Source organism: Sciurus carolinensis, chromosome 11 (assembly GCF_902686445.1).
Source record: "Sciurus carolinensis chromosome 11, mSciCar1.2, whole genome shotgun sequence".
NCBI classification, from domain to species: Eukaryota; Metazoa; Chordata; class Mammalia; order Rodentia; family Sciuridae; genus Sciurus; species Sciurus carolinensis.
The window spans coordinates 58111303-58128800 of record NC_062223.1 but is presented as its reverse complement, the minus strand read 5'-3'; the positions used below and the strand labels follow the sequence as shown (position 1 = coordinate 58128800).

The 17498-nt window shown below is 37.0% G+C and overlaps 2 protein-coding genes across 2 annotated transcripts; one reads left to right on the top strand and one right to left on the bottom strand.

Annotated features, from left to right (window-relative positions):
- Positions 1-10681: 10681 nt before the first annotated feature.
- LOC124959475 (mas-related G-protein coupled receptor member X1-like) lies at positions 10682-11677 on the bottom strand. The gene has a single exon (XM_047517917.1). The coding sequence runs from the start codon at positions 11675-11677 to the stop codon at positions 10682-10684; it is 996 nt and encodes a 331-aa protein (XP_047373873.1).
- A 3284-nt stretch (positions 11678-14961) lies between these two features.
- Positions 14962-15414, top strand: LOC124960107 (dynein light chain 1, cytoplasmic-like). The gene has a single exon (XM_047518666.1). It carries the CDS (start codon positions 14962-14964, stop codon positions 15346-15348), a length of 387 nt encoding a protein of 128 aa, XP_047374622.1. The 3' UTR covers positions 15349-15414.
- The last annotated feature ends 2084 nt before the right edge of the window (positions 15415-17498 follow it).

Genomic DNA, 17498 nt, shown 5'->3' with positions numbered 1-17498 from the left:
CTACATGAAGAATACAAATAATCCAATCAGCAAATGGGCTAAGGATATGAACAGATGCTTCACAGAAGAAGATCTAAAAGCAATCAACAAACATATGAAAAAATGTTCACCATCTTTAGTAATAAGAGAAATGCAAACCAAAACTACACTAAGATTCCATCTCACCCCAATTAGAATGGTGTTTATCAAGAATGCAAGCAACAATAGGTGTTGGAGAGGATGTGGGGAAAAAGGTACACTCATCCATTGCTGGTGGGGCTCAAGTTAGTGCAGCCACTGTGAAAAGCAGTGTGGAGATTCCTTAGAAAATTTGGAAAGGACCCACCATTGGACCCAGCTATCCCACTCCTTGGCCTATACCCAAAGGACTTAAAATCAGCATACTACAGAGATACAGCCACATCAATGTTCATAGCTGCTCAATTCACAATAGCCAGACTGTGGAATCAACCTAGATGTCCTTCAATTGATGAATGGATAAAGAAACTGTGGTATATATATATACAATGGAATATTACTCAGTCATAAGGAATAATAAAATTATGGCATTTGCAGGCAAATGGATGAAATTGGAGAATATTATGCTAAGTGAGATAAGCCATTCTCAAAAATCCAGATGACGAATCATCTCACTGATAAGCAGATGATGACACATAATGGGGGTGGGAGGGGGCAAGAATGGAGGAAGGAGGGACTGTATAGAGGGAAAAGAGGGATGGGAGGGGTGGTGGGGAAGGAAAAAATAACAGAATAGATCGAACATCATTACCCTATGTAAATGTATGATTATGCAAATGGTATGCTGTTACTCCATGTACAAACAGAAACAACATGTATCCCATTTCTTTACAATAAAAATAAATTAAAATAAGAAAACATAAAAAATAAAATTAAAAAAAGACCGTCTATGCTAAGCCTTTGGTCAACATCATTCTAAACAAAGAAAAACTGAAAGCATTCCCTCTAAGAATTGGAACAAGGCAGGGATGCCCTCTTTCACCACTTCTATTCAACATCATCCTCAAAACTCTAGCCAGAGCAATTAGACAGACTAAAGAAATTAAAGGGATATGAATAGAAAAAGAAGAATTACAGCTATCACTATTTGCAGATGACATGATTCTATATTTAGAGGATCCAAAAAACTCTACTTGAAAGCTTCTAGAACTAATAAATTAATTCAGTAATGTAGCAGAATATGAAATCAATATGCATAAGTCTAATGGATTTTTATTCATACAGGATGGATCCTCTGAAAAAGAAATTAGGAAAAATACTCCATTCAAAATAGTCTCAAAAAAGAATTTGGGAATCAATCTAACAAAAGAGGTGAAAGACCTCTACAATGAGAACTACAGAACACTAAAGGAAGAAATTAAGGAAATCTTAGAAGATGGAAAGATCACCCATGTTCTTCGTAGGCAGAGTTAGTATTGTCAAAATGGTCATACTACCAAAAGCACTATACAAATTCAATGGAATTCCAATTAAAATTCCAATGACATACATCATAGAAAAAGAGAAAGAAATCATGAAATTCATCTGGAAGAATAAGAAACCCAAAATAGCCAAAACAGTCCTGAGCAGGAAGAGTGAAGCATGTGGCATCACAATACCAGACCTTCAACTGTACTACAGAGCAACAGTAAAAAAAAAAATGGCATGGTATTCGCATCAAATAGGCAGGTAGACCAATGGTACAGAATAGAGGATCCAGAGACAAACCCACATAAATAGAATTATCTCATACTAGACAAAGGTGCCAAAAATATATGATAAAGAAAAGATAACCTCTTCAACAAATGATGCTGGGAAAACTGGAAATCCATATGCAGCAAAATGAAAATAAACCCCTATCTCTCACCCTGCACAAAACTCAATTCAAAATGGATCAAGGACTTAGGAATTAGACCAGAGACTCTGCACCTAAACGAAGAGAAAGTAGGTACAAATCTTCATCATATCCACTTAGGACCAGATTTCCTTAACCTGACTCCCAAAGCACAAAAAAATAAAGGCAGGAATCAATAATTGGGATAGATTCAAAATGAAAAGCTTTTTCTCGGCAAAGGAAGTAATCAAAAATGTGAAGAAAGAGCCTACAGAGTGAAAGAAAATCCTTGCCACACATACTTCAGATACAGCACTAATCTCCATAATGCATAAAGAACTCAAAAAACTTTACGCCAAGAATACAAATAACCCAATCAACAAATGGGTTAAGGAAATGAGCAGACACTTCACAGAGGAGGATCTGCGAGTAATCCACAGATATAAGAAAAAAGTGTTTGACATCTGTAGTAATAAGAGAAATGCAAATGAGAACTACCCTAAGATTTCATTTCACCCCAATTAGAATGGCAATTATAAAGAATACAAGCAACAATAGGTGTTGGCAAGAATGTGGGGAAAAAGGCACACTCATACATTGCTGGTGGGTTTGCAAATTAGTGTAGCCACTCTGAAAAGCTGTATGGAGATTCCTTAGAAAACTTAGAATGGAACCACCATTTGGACCAGCTATTACACTCCTTGGCCTATACCCAAAGGACTTAAAATGAGCATACTACAATGATACAACCACATCAATGTTTATAGAAGCTCAATTCACAATAGCCAGATTGTGGAACCAACCGAGATGCCCTTCAATAGATGAGTGGATAAAGAAACTGTGGTATACATATACAATGAAATATTGTTCAGTAATAAAGAAGAATAAAATTAAGGCTTTTGCAGGTAAATAGATGGAGTTGGAGAATATCACACTAAGTGAAATAAGGCAAGCCCAAAAACCCAAAGGCCAAATGATTTCTCTGATAAGTGGATGACGATACATAACGGGGACAGTGGGAGGTAAGGGAAGAATGGAAAAACAATGGACTGTGTAGATGGAAATGAGGAGTGGGGAAGGGGTGGGGGAGGGAAAGATAATAAAATGAGACAAACATTATTACCCTATGTACATGTATGAATACACAAATGGTATGACTCTACTTTGTGTACAACCAGAGAAACGATAGTTATACTCCATTTGTGTACAATGAATCAAAATTTAAAAAGAAAGAAAGAAAGAAAGAAAAGAAAGAAAGAAAGAAAGAAAGAAAGAAAGAAAGAAAGAAAGAAAGAAAGAAAGAAAGAACTCAAAAAAGTTAACAACAGAAGGAGGCAAAAGAAGACCTGGCTTTATGGCCATGAGGGTAATGTGAGTTTTTGCTAAAGGGAGTGAGAATGGCTGGTTATAGAATTAGCTCAGTGAGTCAGGCATTGAAGACAGGTTCACTTTTTAATCCCCAGTGCTGAGCTCTATCCATGGCTCACATGCCCTCAGGATCTATTTAATGAATGAATATATGAACAAGAAGCCTTACAGTGCAGGATGATGTGGGTTAAATGGAAAATAAACATGAAAATAGAAAGAAAGGCCTTAACACACACACATAATGAGATGAAGAAAATACCATTCACCCTAATCCTAAATGTGAGCAGTACTGGGTGTATTTAGAATTACTTATGTGTGACCAAATAACTGCTGTTGACTACTCATGTGCCTTTGCAGTGTGGATTCAAAATGGCTTTGTTTAGCACCCAGAGGCATTTGGTGAGCAGTGTGGGGTGAGCTTTGTGCCTCAGCTGAATTGTTCAACAGTATAGACCAGGAGGGTGTGAATGAGGGTGAGGAGTGAGTGTCCCTGAAAAGAGTATTTGAAATCAGAGACTGTCTATGGAGGACTACTAGGTGGTGTGTACGATATAAACCTGCTCCATTCTCTGCCAGAAAATCCACGGCAGTATTTTTCTTTTTGGTGGAAGTATTTGTGTGAGAAGAGTATATGAGGTGAAACAGAAGGAGTCATAAAGGGAGTTGCTCAAGCAAATTTCAAACAAGTAAAGGAACCCACTTGTGTTTTAATGATTATCAGGAGTTAATGTAGAGTTTATCACATAAGTTCTCTTTGAATCCTCCAAAGAACCTATGTGGTAAGAATTTCTATTTGTCCCATTTACAGAATTTGGAATTGGAACACAGCAGGATGAGTGACTATCCCTGGTATCACACAGTGTGGGTTTCAACACCCCAGGTTCTTCATTTTACCAGCAGTTTTTTTTTATTTGTTCTCATTAGTTATAGATTACAGAAGAATGAATTTTGACACATTATACACAAATAGAGCACCATTTCTCAATCCTCTGCCTGTACACCATTCAAAGTCATACCAGTCATGTAATCATACATGTACATCTCATGTAATAATGTCCATCTCATTCTGCCATTCTTTCCACCTCCAAGTCCCCTCCCCTCCCCTTACTCACCTCTACTCAATCCAAAATTTCTTCATTCTTCCCTCGCTCCCCTCCATTATGAGTCAGCATTCTCATATCAGAGAAAAGTTTCAGCATTTGTTTTCTGGTATTGGCTTATTTCACTTAGCATGATATTCTCCAGCTCCATCCATTTACCTGCAAATGCAACAATTTCATTCTTCATTAAGGGCTGTATAATATTCCATTGTGTATACATACCATTTTTACTTTTTCCTTTCCTCTGTGAAAGGACATCTAGGTTGGTTCCGTAGTTTAACTATTGTGAATTTATTGGCTATAAACATTGATGTGGCTGTGTGTGTAATATGCTGACTTTAAGTCCCCTGGGTATAAACTGAGGAGTGGGACAGCTGGGTCAAATGGTTTTTCCATTCCATTTTTTCTAAGAAATCTCCATACTGCTTTCCAGACTGGTTGCACCAATTTGCAGTCTCACCACCAATGTGTAAATATATGTTTCCTCCCATGTCCTTGTCAACATTTATTGTTACTTGTATTCTTGATAATTGCCATTCTGACTGGAGTGAGATGGAATCTCAGTGTAGTTTTTATTTGCATTTCTTTAATTGCTAGAAATGTTGAAAACTTTTTCATATATTTGTTCATTGAAGTGTCTGTTCAGATTCTTAGCACATTTATTGATTCAGTACTTTTTTGTTGTTGTTAATATGGGTTTTTTTGTTCTTTATCCTGGAGATTAATGCTGTATCTTAGGTGCATGCGGAGAAGATTTTGTCCCATTCTATATAGTCTCTCTTCATATTATTGATTGTATCCTTTGCTGAGAAGAAACTTTTTAGTTTAAATCTAACCCATTTATTGATTCTTGATTTTACTTCTTGCACTTTGGATGTTAAAGAAGTCAGTTTCCCACTACTTCCCCTTCCCTTCCCTTCTTTCCACCTCTGTTACCCTTTCTCTACTCCTCTGATCTTTCTTCTAGTTACTTATATTTTTTAAAAACAATAATGTCTTGTGGGTGTATACAATGGTGGGATTCATTGTGGTATATTCATAAATGTATGTAGAAATGTTAGGTCAGATTCATTTCATTGTCTTTTCCTATCCATTTTCTCCTCCCTTCCCTTAATTTACCTTTGTGCATTCCACTGATCTGTCTTCTCTCCATGCTGCCTCCATTTTTCAGATTAAGTTCTTCTCTCAGTATGGAAATTCCTCAAAAAAAAATAGTAATTGAATCACCTCCCAGTATATATCCAAAGGATTTAGAATCAGAATACTACAGTGATACAGTCACATCAATGTTTATAGTAGAATTCACAATACCTAAAAACATGTACAACAACCAAGATGAAGGTACCTTTTCTGTAGTTGTAGAGTAGAAATTTGGAAGGAATTTTGAGGCTTGAATGTGTTGGAGCCTCTAGCTCAGGTATGAAACACTTTTTTGTGTCTAAGAATTTATGAAAACTGGTATCTTTTTAGAGCAGACAAATTTGTCCTCTAATGAATGAGGAGTGCATTTTCCCACAGGCCCTGTGTGCCAATGACAGGGCCTCTTCTCCTGTCTGGTCATTGTTTCCTGCTGCTGCAGCTTCAGTTATGGCTGCAATCTTTGAAACCTGCTCCTTCCCTGGTTACTTTGAACCCAGAATAGAAATGATGTTGTCCTATCGCTTAGGATGCTTTACTGTGCATTGAAAACTTCTTTTAGTCCTTCCATTTTTTTATACATAGTATGTGCAAGGAATGATTTTTTATTATTTCAGATTTACACCTTTCAGATACTTAATGTAGAATCATTTTGAAAAGCAAGTAAATCAGTTAAATTGCATTCATAACAGCTCATATCTGGACACAATGCCTATCTGTCACCTTGTTCCTTAAATTCATTAGAAATTGCCATTCTTTCTAGGAAAGCACATTTCCAAAGGATGAATATAGGGAATCTTATGGGGAGATGGATCAGAATAAAGAAAGTTCTAGTCATTCTCATCTGAAACCCAACTTTCAGGGCTGCCAGTACCTAGTTTCCAGAAAAAGATTCATGTAACTTGCTTTCTTCAGAAGGAAACTACCTATAACACAAGGTTGAAATAAGGGATGTGTAGTAAGAAAAAATTCATAACTCAAAATGGGATTAAAAACTTCCAGGTATATCACTTTTATTTTGTAAATATTTCTATTCAGAAATGGAGAATTTACCAGGATGAAGAGGGATAGCCTTTATAGGATCAAGTCATGCCAGAGGTCCCTGTTCCATCCTCTATCTGGGAGATCTACAAGAGTGGAATGAAAGATGGTGACCACAAAGCAATGAACACGTTGAAAAACGCTGGGACTTCCTGTGCAGTACTGTGGGCAAGTCAGAAACCAGAGCCACTCAGGCACGGACATTACCAAGACGTTTCTTGACTGCTGTTCCATTTCCACTCACTCAGGCTCTCCCATCCCAATGAGTTCAACCTCCTGCAAGTCATTGTTGTTATGAATCCTTCAATAACCACCATCAGCCTTGGTAATAATGGTAGGCATCCATTATTGAAAGTGGCATATTGGAATCTCCCACTATTATTATATTCCAATGTATCTATCTGATCCTTTAGATTCTTTAATATTTGCTTTGTATATTTATGGGCACTGTTGGGTGCATATATTTATAATCAATATGTCCTCTTAATCAAGAGGACATTGATATCCTTTTTATTTATCCTTTTATTACACAGTGTGTACTTTGTTTCTTTTTGTCTATTTGACCTAAAACCTAATTTACCTGATCTACTTTCTATCTATCTATCTTCTATCTATTTCTGACTTCATTTAGTTTATAGTGGTATTGAATATCATTTTTTTTCTTTCCCATATTTTGGAGTCTGGGCATTGAACCTACGCCCTTATACATGCTGGGAAATTGCTCAGAAACAGTGACATCCCCACATTTCATGTTTTTACTTTAAATCTATGTGTGCCCTTTGGAGTGAAGCAAATATCTTATAGGCAGTATATAGTAGGGCCTTGTTTTTATTTTAAAATCCTATAAGTCATTCTATGTCTTTGTATTTGGGAATGTAATTCATTTACATTCAAGGTAATTACTGATAGATAAATCCAGGCAGAATTCATTTTATTCCACTTTTACTTATGGTGATGTGTATACATTTCTTTCCTTTATTGTCACCATGATTTTGCCCCTTTCCCATTTCCATCCCTCCAAGTTCTATTTATCTTTCTTTGCCAGCCTCAGATATTGATGTGACTGAAAAGGTGGCAGAGGTACATGCTAGGTAATTGGAGAATTATCAGTTCAAATTCCAAGTATTTCAACAAGCCTTCCCTGTCTACTAACGACCACACACACGCTTACTAGGGAAATCTTCTTGCACACTTATCCCTGAGTCTGTGTTTGCAAGCTAGGGAGATTAGACCAATTACATCAGATCTCTAAGGAGATAACTTCTTTTAACCCTACACTAATATCCCAAAGAAGAGCAAAGAAAAAAAAATCAGTTATTTTTAAAGCGAGCTTTTATGAATGAACAATATTGATTCTCAATATATACCATACCATCTCCATATCCAACCTACCGCATAGATTGAAGAATGTGTGCTCACGGTGATTATAGCCCTGGAGTAGAGAAATGGACATTTTTTGTTGTTCTTTTCAGTTATATGTAACAATAGGGTTAATTTTGATATAATTATTAAATCATGGAATATAACTTGTTCTAATTCAGTCCCCATTACTTCCCCTTCACATCCCTTCTTCCTACTTCATTTACCTTTTCAAATTAGTGTCTTGTGCATGTTCACAATGGTGAGATTCACTGTGATATATTCATATATAGGAATTTTAGGTCAGATTCAATCCATGATCCTTCCCTATTCTAATTCTCTTCCCTTCTCTTCACTCCCCTTTGTCTACTCCACTAATCTTCCTTCTATTCTCCTATGCCCCATTATTTTGGATTAACTTCCAAATATCAGTATTAAGATTCCTCAAAAAACTAGGAATGGAACACTGATATGACTCAGCTATACCACTCCTCAGTATATATCCAAAGGATTTGAAATCAAAATGCTGAAGCAGCACAACCACATCAATGTGTATAGCAGCACAATTCACAATAACCAAACTATGGGCCATCCTTAGTGCCCTTCAACGAATGAATGTATATAGAAAATGTGGATTACAAAATTACCAGGAATACAAATCATATCTCAATAATAACCTTGAGCATTAATGGCCTAAACTGATCAATCAAAAGACTGCCTGGCAGATTGCATTAAAATACAAGGTCCAACAAAATGCTCTCTCTAAGACTTACTTACCTCATAGGCAAAGAAATTTACAGAAGGTGAAGGAATGGGGGAAAAAAACACCCACATGCATTGTGTAAACAGGGTATTCTATTCACATATCAGATAAAGTGGACTTCAAGCCAAAGTTAATCAGAATGGACAAAGGAGGACATTTCATACTGCTTAAGGGAATTATACATCAACAAGACATAAAAATTATACATTACGCCCCAAACAGTGGAACATTTATGTTCATCCAACAAACCCTTCTCAATTTCAAGAATCAAACATTTCAAAACACAATAATACCAGGAGACTTTAATACACCTCTCTCACTACTGGATAAATCCTCCAAACAAAAAGTAAACAAAGAACTAAATAATGCAATAGAACTAAATAATACAATCAATAATTTAGACTTAACAGACATATAGAATATTTCATCCATCAGCAAGCAAATACACTTTCTTCTCAGCAACATAAAGTTCTGTCTCTAAAATAGACCATATCTTAGGCCGCAGAGCAACTGTTTCCAAATACAAAAACATAGGGATAATATCCTACATTCAATCAGATCATAATGGAGTGAAATTAGATATCAATAATAAAATAAAAAAAGAAGTTACCCTAAAACCTGGAGACTAAACAAAATGAATGATGTGCAGATAGCAGAAGAAATCAGGGATGAAATAAAAATATATTTAGAAGTAAACTAGAATAGTGATACAATATACCAAAATTCCCGGGACATTGTGAAGGCAGAGCTAAAAGGAAATTTCATTGCATTTCATTAACATAAAGTCAATTAATAAATGACCTAACATTACATCTCAAAGTCCTAGGAAAAGAAGAACAGATCAACACCAAAACTAGTAGAAGATAGGAAATAATTAAAAGCAGAGCAAAAATCAATGAAATTTAAACAAAAGAAACAATTCAAAAATTAACAAAACAAAAGGTTGATCCTTTGAAAAAATAAACAGAATTTATAAACCCTTAGCCATGGTAATGAAGACAAAGGAAGAGAAAACTCAACTTACTAAAATTCATGATGAAAAAGGAAATATCAAAACACTCACTACTGAAATGCAGAAGATAATCAGAAACTATTTTTAAAATTTATCCTCCTATAAAATAGAAAATCTCAAAGACATCAACAACTTTCTAGATACATAAAATCTACCCAAACTGAATCAAGAGGACATACTCAATTTAAACAGACCAATTTCAAGCAATGAGATAGAAGATGCATCAAAAGACTACCAATTAAGAAAATCCCCAGACCAGATGGATTCTCAGTCAAGTTCTACAGGATCTTCAAAGAAGAACTGATCCCAATAACCTTCAAAGTAGTCCATGAAATAGAAAAGGAGGGAACCCTTCCAAACTCATTCTATGAAGCCAGTATCTCCCTGATACCCAAATCAAACACATACACAACAAGGAAAGAAAACATTAGTCCAATATCCCTGATGAACATAGAGGCAAAAATTCTCAATAAAGTTCTGACAAATTGCATACAGAAACATACTTAAAAGTTCATGTGCCATGATCAAGTGTGGTTCATCCCAGAGATGCTGGGTTGATTCAACATATGGAAATCAATAAATGTAATTCATCTGAGTTTTATTTTCTGAGCCACTCATAACCTGTGTTCAGTTAACTGCTCTTTCACTCTGCAGGACAGATCCAGAAAAGAAGAGTGATATTTTCTACAACTTCAGGTAGGAAACAGTAAGGAAAAAAAAAAAAAAAAAAAAAAAAAGAGAGAGAGAGAAAGAAAGGAAAAAAAGATTTATAATTTAGTACAAGGAGTCTTTACACATTGGAATGAATATGTCAAAGAAAAGCATAAAAGAAAAAGATTTAGGTGAAGATATAATGAGACATTTATTGAAAATACAAAAACTTGTATTGAGATGTTCTTACATAAGATTGGTTTCCATGAGAGAAAGAAGAAAATCCAGATTAATAAAAACCCTGGAAGACATGAAGGAATTTCAGGGACAGGAGGCAGAAAGGAGAGCAGACAACTGTCAGTGTGGCTGGGCACTGTTGCCTCTTGAAGGCACATCTGATGGACCAGAGCAAAGGCTCTTCACCCCTGCTCCACTCTGCTGCCTGACATCTCCAGGGTTCCCTGAGAAAGGCTACCTCCATATTCATCCTCTTCAGGAGTGTCCTGCAAAGCCCGCTCAAGCACCAGCTTGAGGTTCCGTGCCTGTAACCTCTGCCTAAAGGAGCCAACGAAGAAGTAAATGATGGGGTTGGCAGAGCTGTTAACGGAGGACAAGACAAGTGAAGACAGAAAAAGGCAATTAAGTGCCTCATAAGGAATCTTAATCCAGGATAACAGGAACAAACTGACACCAAAGGGCACAACACATAAGAGAAAGACCAACACTGTGAGCAGGATGGTAACATACAGCCTGGTCAGAGGCTTTTGTTTGGATCCACAGAGCATCCTACCCAGGAGGACCAGGCTGGACCCTAACAGAACCACAAATGAAAAAAGCACCCATGCAGTTAGAGTAATATTAACTTTTTCACAAAAATCAACTTCAGATTCTTTTAAATGAAAACAGTACACCCGGTCCAGGATGCTTAGAAGCATAGACAGGACCCAGAGCAGGGCACACATGATAGCTGATGTATGTGTTGGGCGATGGCAGTGGTACCAAATGGGCCACAGGACTGACAGGCAGCGCTCAGTGCTAATAGCGCTGAGGATGTTCAGTCCTGCAATATAGAAAATGCTTGCCCCAGTTCGTATGAAACCATATGTAAAAATAGAGAAGTGAAAGACCTTTACAAGGACTTCCACCAGGAAATAAGTGATATGGAGGCAGAGAAGGAGCAAGTCAGCAGCAGCCAGGTTTAGGATGTAGGTGTAAAAGGCATTTCTGCGCATGCGGAAACCCAAGAACCAGATCACGGATGCATTTCCTGCCAGTCCAATCAAGGAAATGATGAAGAGGAACGCTTGTGGAATCAGATTATTCATGTCACAAATTGGAGGACGATACTCATAACTTCCATTGGTTGGTGTGGCTTCTGTCCTCCAGGCTGAAATGGTTGGATCGAGGCTCCTCATCTCTTCAGTGGGACCCCTGGGAACACAAAGAAGACTTGAGCACTTGCAGCAAAAGCTCAGATTCTCAGGATCACCCTGCTATGTGGGGATTACATTTTAAAGAGAAGGAAAACAAGATGGAATAGGTGAGGTAATCTATCAACAGCTGGGGATTCTTGAAATATGGATTCCAATCCAGTAGTCATTATCTGAACAGCCTGAGCTCTCTGACCTGAGCATAAATGACAAAGAAATATAAAATAATCTGAACCTCTCACTCAGAGGGGACCAGCACTACTGTGTCCTGGGACAGTTTTTTGCTCAGGTGCAGAAATGTAGACAGACACATAAGTAATTATAATATCCCAATCATAAAGAAAGTTTCATTCAAGGAGGTGAAAGAAGACCTGACTTTATTGCCATGAGGGTAATGTGAGTTTTTGCTAAAGAGAGAGTGAGAATGGTTGATCATAGAAATAGCTCATTGAGTCAAGCATTGGAGACAGGTTCACTTTTTAATCCCCCGTGAGGAGGTCTATGTGTGGCCCACATGCCCTCAGTATCTATTTAGTGAATTAATATATGAACTTGAAGACTTACAGTGCAGAATGATGTGGGTTAAATGGAAAATAAAAATGAAAACCCCTAGCTCTCTGCTGTGAGGCCGGGTGTTGGCAGCGGCACTGCTTCTCCACCTGCCTGGTCATCTTCTACTAATACAGCTACAGCCATGGGTATGCTCTGTGCCTGGTAGCTGCTCCCTCCCTTTCTCTTATACACCAGGGTTGGAAATACTGTTTCCTTCTTGCTTTCCTCAAGGCACTTCACCACGCATTGGCATCTTCCCCTTAGTTTTGCACATCTCTGTAAATATTCTCTCCTGGAGTATACTTCAATTATTCCAATTTGAACCATTGGTTTCTTACAAGAAACTTGAGAAATATACAAAGAAATATTTTTGAAAAGCAGGTGAAAACAATGAAACCCATTATATAGCATCTTAGCTCTTAGGAGTTATACCTCTACATGCTTAAATTTTTAAACAAATCTTAAAAAGGCAAAAATCTATCTATGACAGCAAATTTAAATGGTTGAAATAAAGGGGATAAAGAGGGGTCAAGCCCAAAGGGAAAAGGTCTCATTAACCCCATTTCAGACTCCCCAATTCAGAGCTTTGAGCACCCAGTCTTCTGAAGTATGATTCTGTCTCCTGCCTTTCCCTAAAAGAAGCACCATGACCCCCTCCACGTAGCACACTATGGTAGAAACACAGGGATGTGAACTCAGAGTAAACACCATACCTCACAGGAATTCTGACCGTTCTTACCTTTCTTCCATTGTCCTGTGCAGAGGTGGAGAGCTGAGCTCTGCTGACAACAGAGAGTCTTTCTCAGATGGAGTGACACAATGGTATGATCCTTCGTTTTCCAAGTACAGAGATGCCTATGGAAGCTGTATTTAAAGCTGGTGACCAGTTGAGGCTTTTAAGGTTCTGAATGGCCCCTGTGCTTTATTGTCCTTGGATTGGGAGTAAATTGGAGACCACAGACATTGGGACTTCATTTTAATGAAGATGTTTCTGGGCATCTGCACCATTTCCACTCACATATCAGCCCCTCCCATCCCATTCTTTTTACTCCACCTACTTGTAAGTGGTTGTTTTTCTGTTTCCTTTGCCAACTATTGTTCTAGGTAACAATGTAAGCAATGTGAGCTTTCATACTGAGTTTTATTATTAAATAACAAAATATACCACTGAAATCATTAAAGGTTCATCATGGCTTGGCCCCACATATATTTTTTTAATTTCCTTTGCTCATCAGTAATGCATTTATTTCTATAAGTTTGTTTCAAATGACAGAACAAAAGGATGTGAATCCTATTCTCACTGAATCCTATTCTCTACTTATTACCTATACCCATTGTGATTTTTCTCTGATTAGCAAACATCTTTCTGTGTGTCATAGCAAAATTTATTTGGAAGTCCTAATCTCCATTATCTCAGAATAACTTTATTTGAAGATGGTATCCTTCAAGACATAATTAAGTCAAGAGGAATCCCTTACTGTGAGTACTATCTAAAATAAATGGTGTACTTATAAGAAGAGGAGGTTAAGAAACAGACACCCTGAAGGAGGGTCAAGAAGGAGACACGAGAAGAAAAGGATCCCATTTATAAAGCTGGAGAAGGGCCTCAAAACACACACCTATCAGAACACTATTCTTCACTTATAATAGATACAATAATTTTTAATTTAAATGTGGGAAGCATTTGAATAAACTGGATATTTTATATATCGCTAGTGGGAAAGTTACATGATTCAGCTACTCAGCCATATTTTTTACATTTTAAAAAATTAAAGATTTTCACACATAAGCAGTGCATGCATAAAATAGTAAAATCCAAATGAGGTCTGAAGTGTAGGTGATTTGGTTGTACTAATATCAACTTCTTTGTTTTGGTAATGTACTGCATTAATGTAAAATATCTGTAGTCTGAGTAGTGGGTACAGAAACTCTACTAGTTTTGCAAGTCCATACTTAATTCTGAAAGATTACTTAAAAATGATTGAAATGTTTATTTGTTCAGTGGACAACCTACATGAATAAGGAAGCCACCATAAAAGAAGACATAGGAAAGTCTAGAGAGAATTTTATAAGCCAGGTACCAAGGCCAGTAGAAAATATCATAAGAATTCACATACTCTCCACTATAATTAAGCAAATGTTCAAATTTTGTGATATTTTCTTTCAATAGCAATTTTAAAAGAAATCAGTGCTCTCCTTCAGCACTTTTCAGAAACTGGTTGATAAGCCTTATTCTATCACATGTGCAACGGCATGTTAAAACAAAGATTTAATCTGAGTGTCAAAGAGCATATTGGCTGGGGTACAGCTCACGGGGGGAGTGCAGGGTAAGAATGTGAGAGGACCTGCCCTAAAACAAAGAAAGAAACAAACCAAAAAGATAGTATTGGTACTCAATGCCCAAAGAGGTGCTGGTCACAAACAGATTTAAACACAACATTTCTGAAAATTCTTTAACCAACTCGTAAGCTGTAAAACATAGAGGCTATAAAAAAAGATGAGTGTTGAATTCCTATGTGAGGCATAGCATTTTGAATTTATTTTGAAGATGAGTTATTTTTCCAGCTCTCAACCAGGGGTTTTTGCAGGTCAAAAAGCATCAGAACAGAGATGCGCCACAGCCTTGGTAGCGATAGCAACCCCCCTGGGGCTTGAGCTGCGCCAGCACCTCCCTCAGGAGACCATTGCAGTTGCCCAATCACTGCCCCATGGTCATCATGTGCGACCCGAAGGCAGTGATAAAAAATGTGGACATGTCGGAAGAGATGCAACAGGATTCGGTGAAGTGCGCTACTCAGGCGTTGGAGAAATATAGCATAGAAAAGGATATTGCAGCCCAGATCAAGAAGGAGTTTGACAAGAAGTACAACCCCACCTGGCACTGCATTGTGGGGAGGAACTTCGGTAGTTATGTGACACTCGAAACCAAACTCTTCATCTACTTCTACCTGGGCCAAGTGGCCGTTCTTCTGTTCAAATCTGGCTCAAAGCATAGACTGTGCCACACACCCAGTGATCCATCCAAAAATAAGGACTGCAGCCTAAATTCCAAATACCAGAGACTGAAATCTTTAGCCTTGCTAAGGGAACAACTTGATCTTTGAACATTTATTGTGTTTTGTACAGGGCATTCTCTGTACTAGTTTGTTGTGGTTATAAAACAATTAGCAAAACATTTTACATTTGTATTAATTTTCTATTCCATACTACTTTGCCCCATGTTTTTTCCTCTCAATCCATTCCTTTAAAAAATAAATCTGTTGGAGATAAAAAAAAAAGCACCAGAAGAGTGACTTTATTACACTGCTTCTTTCTTTGCCCATTATCTCACCAAAAAAAAAAAAAAAAAAAAAAAAAAACTTTTCTGGGTTCTATTTCTCTGTTGTTTGCATGTGGCTTCTGACCCAGTAGGTCAGTAGGATGGACATATTCCTAGGAAGTGGGAAGAAAGGACAGGTTGTAGCCTTGCCCTGGGCTCTCCTGACTGTCTGTCTTGGATTTAACAGTATTTTGGAGTTGATACCAATGAATTTTTAAAACTTTGTATATTCATTATTTATATATTTATATTCATTATTCATTATTTATATTCATTATTTCTATATTTATGCTGTATTTGGGGGATCTTCCTCAAGAAAACTTCATGTTTCTTCTTCAAAAATGAAAATGTAAGCTTATTGGCTTTCTTTCATTTTGATTAAGTTTCAAATTTCCATAAAAGTTTAAACAGTACAATGTAATCTTGCATACTTTCTCTCAGAAATCCCATTCAAGTTTCATTAAGAATGCTCTTTCTAGCAAAAGGATCTAGGTTGAGATTCACATGTTGAATTCCTTTTCTAATCTGCATGGTGTTCCTCAGTTTTCTCAGCTTCTCAAACTTTCCTTTTATGACCAGGACCATTTCAGACTTCAAACTTCATGGAGATGTTTCTGGGAATTTGCCCTGCTTCCACTCATATTTCAGTCTCTTCCATCTCTTCCCTTTTGGTCCACCTCCTTATAAGTTATTGCTGTTCTTTCTTTTAACTGCCAACTATGATCCTAGGTAGTAACATAAGCAATGTGAGCTTTCATAATGGACCTTTATTACTAAGTAATAAAGTATATCATTGGGTCATTCAAGGCTCATCACATCCCGACCTCATGTTTTTTAGTACTTTACCTCTGCAGAAATGCATTTACTTCTGTAATTGTGTTCCAAATTACAGAGAAATGTAAACAAAATTAAAATCTCATTGAATTCTATTCTCCTGAACTCCTCACTTCCTACCTCCACCAATTTTTATTTCCTCATTATTATCCCTGAAGAACAAATTTACATTTCTCTTTTTAAATTGTCAGTATGAGGAACTTAATTAACTAACTTCCCTTATGAAATATGATGTATTGAGCACATCTTTTTGTCATCTCTACATCTCATGAAATTTTTTTATTTATTTTCATGCAGGGTAGGCACTCAACATCTGAAGTCTTGTCTCACATGGCTTCATTTTTTGCTCTTCTTACTATAGTTATGTTAGGCTACTGTCTTTTTTACAAAATTTAATTTATATTAGGAGCCAAGATGGATATGAACTTTGAGGGTCATTGGTGGAATTCTATGATCTGGATATTGTTTCATTGTGTCTCCTACTCAAGAATTCATGCAATTTTGATTGGTCTCTAGGTTGGCAGTATTGGGATGTTCTGTGGAACCTTTAAGATATGGGGCCTGGTGGGAGGTCCTTAGGTCCTTTGGATGGGCTCTGAGAATTTGGTTCTCAGCTACTCATAGAGTTCTAATGAGAGACTTGTTATGAAAGAACATGGCTGACCTCACTCAATCAGCTCCCTACTTCCTGGCTGGAACTATGATCCTTCTTCTGTAGGCACTCCTATTATTCACCATGGATCCTGGCCCAGAGATAATTTAATTTAACCTTTTGAAACCATGAGTCAACTGTGTCAGAAATTTTGTTGTAAAAAAGCACTATCTCATAAATAAGTTAACAACATTCAGAAAATTTCTTCAGTGGGTTAGTTCAGAAATTTTTTAATAAGGATGATGTTATGGGTTGAATTATGTCCTTTCAATATTTAGTTGTGAAAGATCTACAGTACTCACCTTTGCAGGCTATAATTCCTCATTATCTCAGAATATGACTATCTGTGGAGATGGATTCCTTCAAGAGCAAATGAAATTAAGAAGTATCAGTATTACGGTGGAGCTTCTATAAGATGAAAGGTGTTCTTAAAAGAAGATGGAACTTGG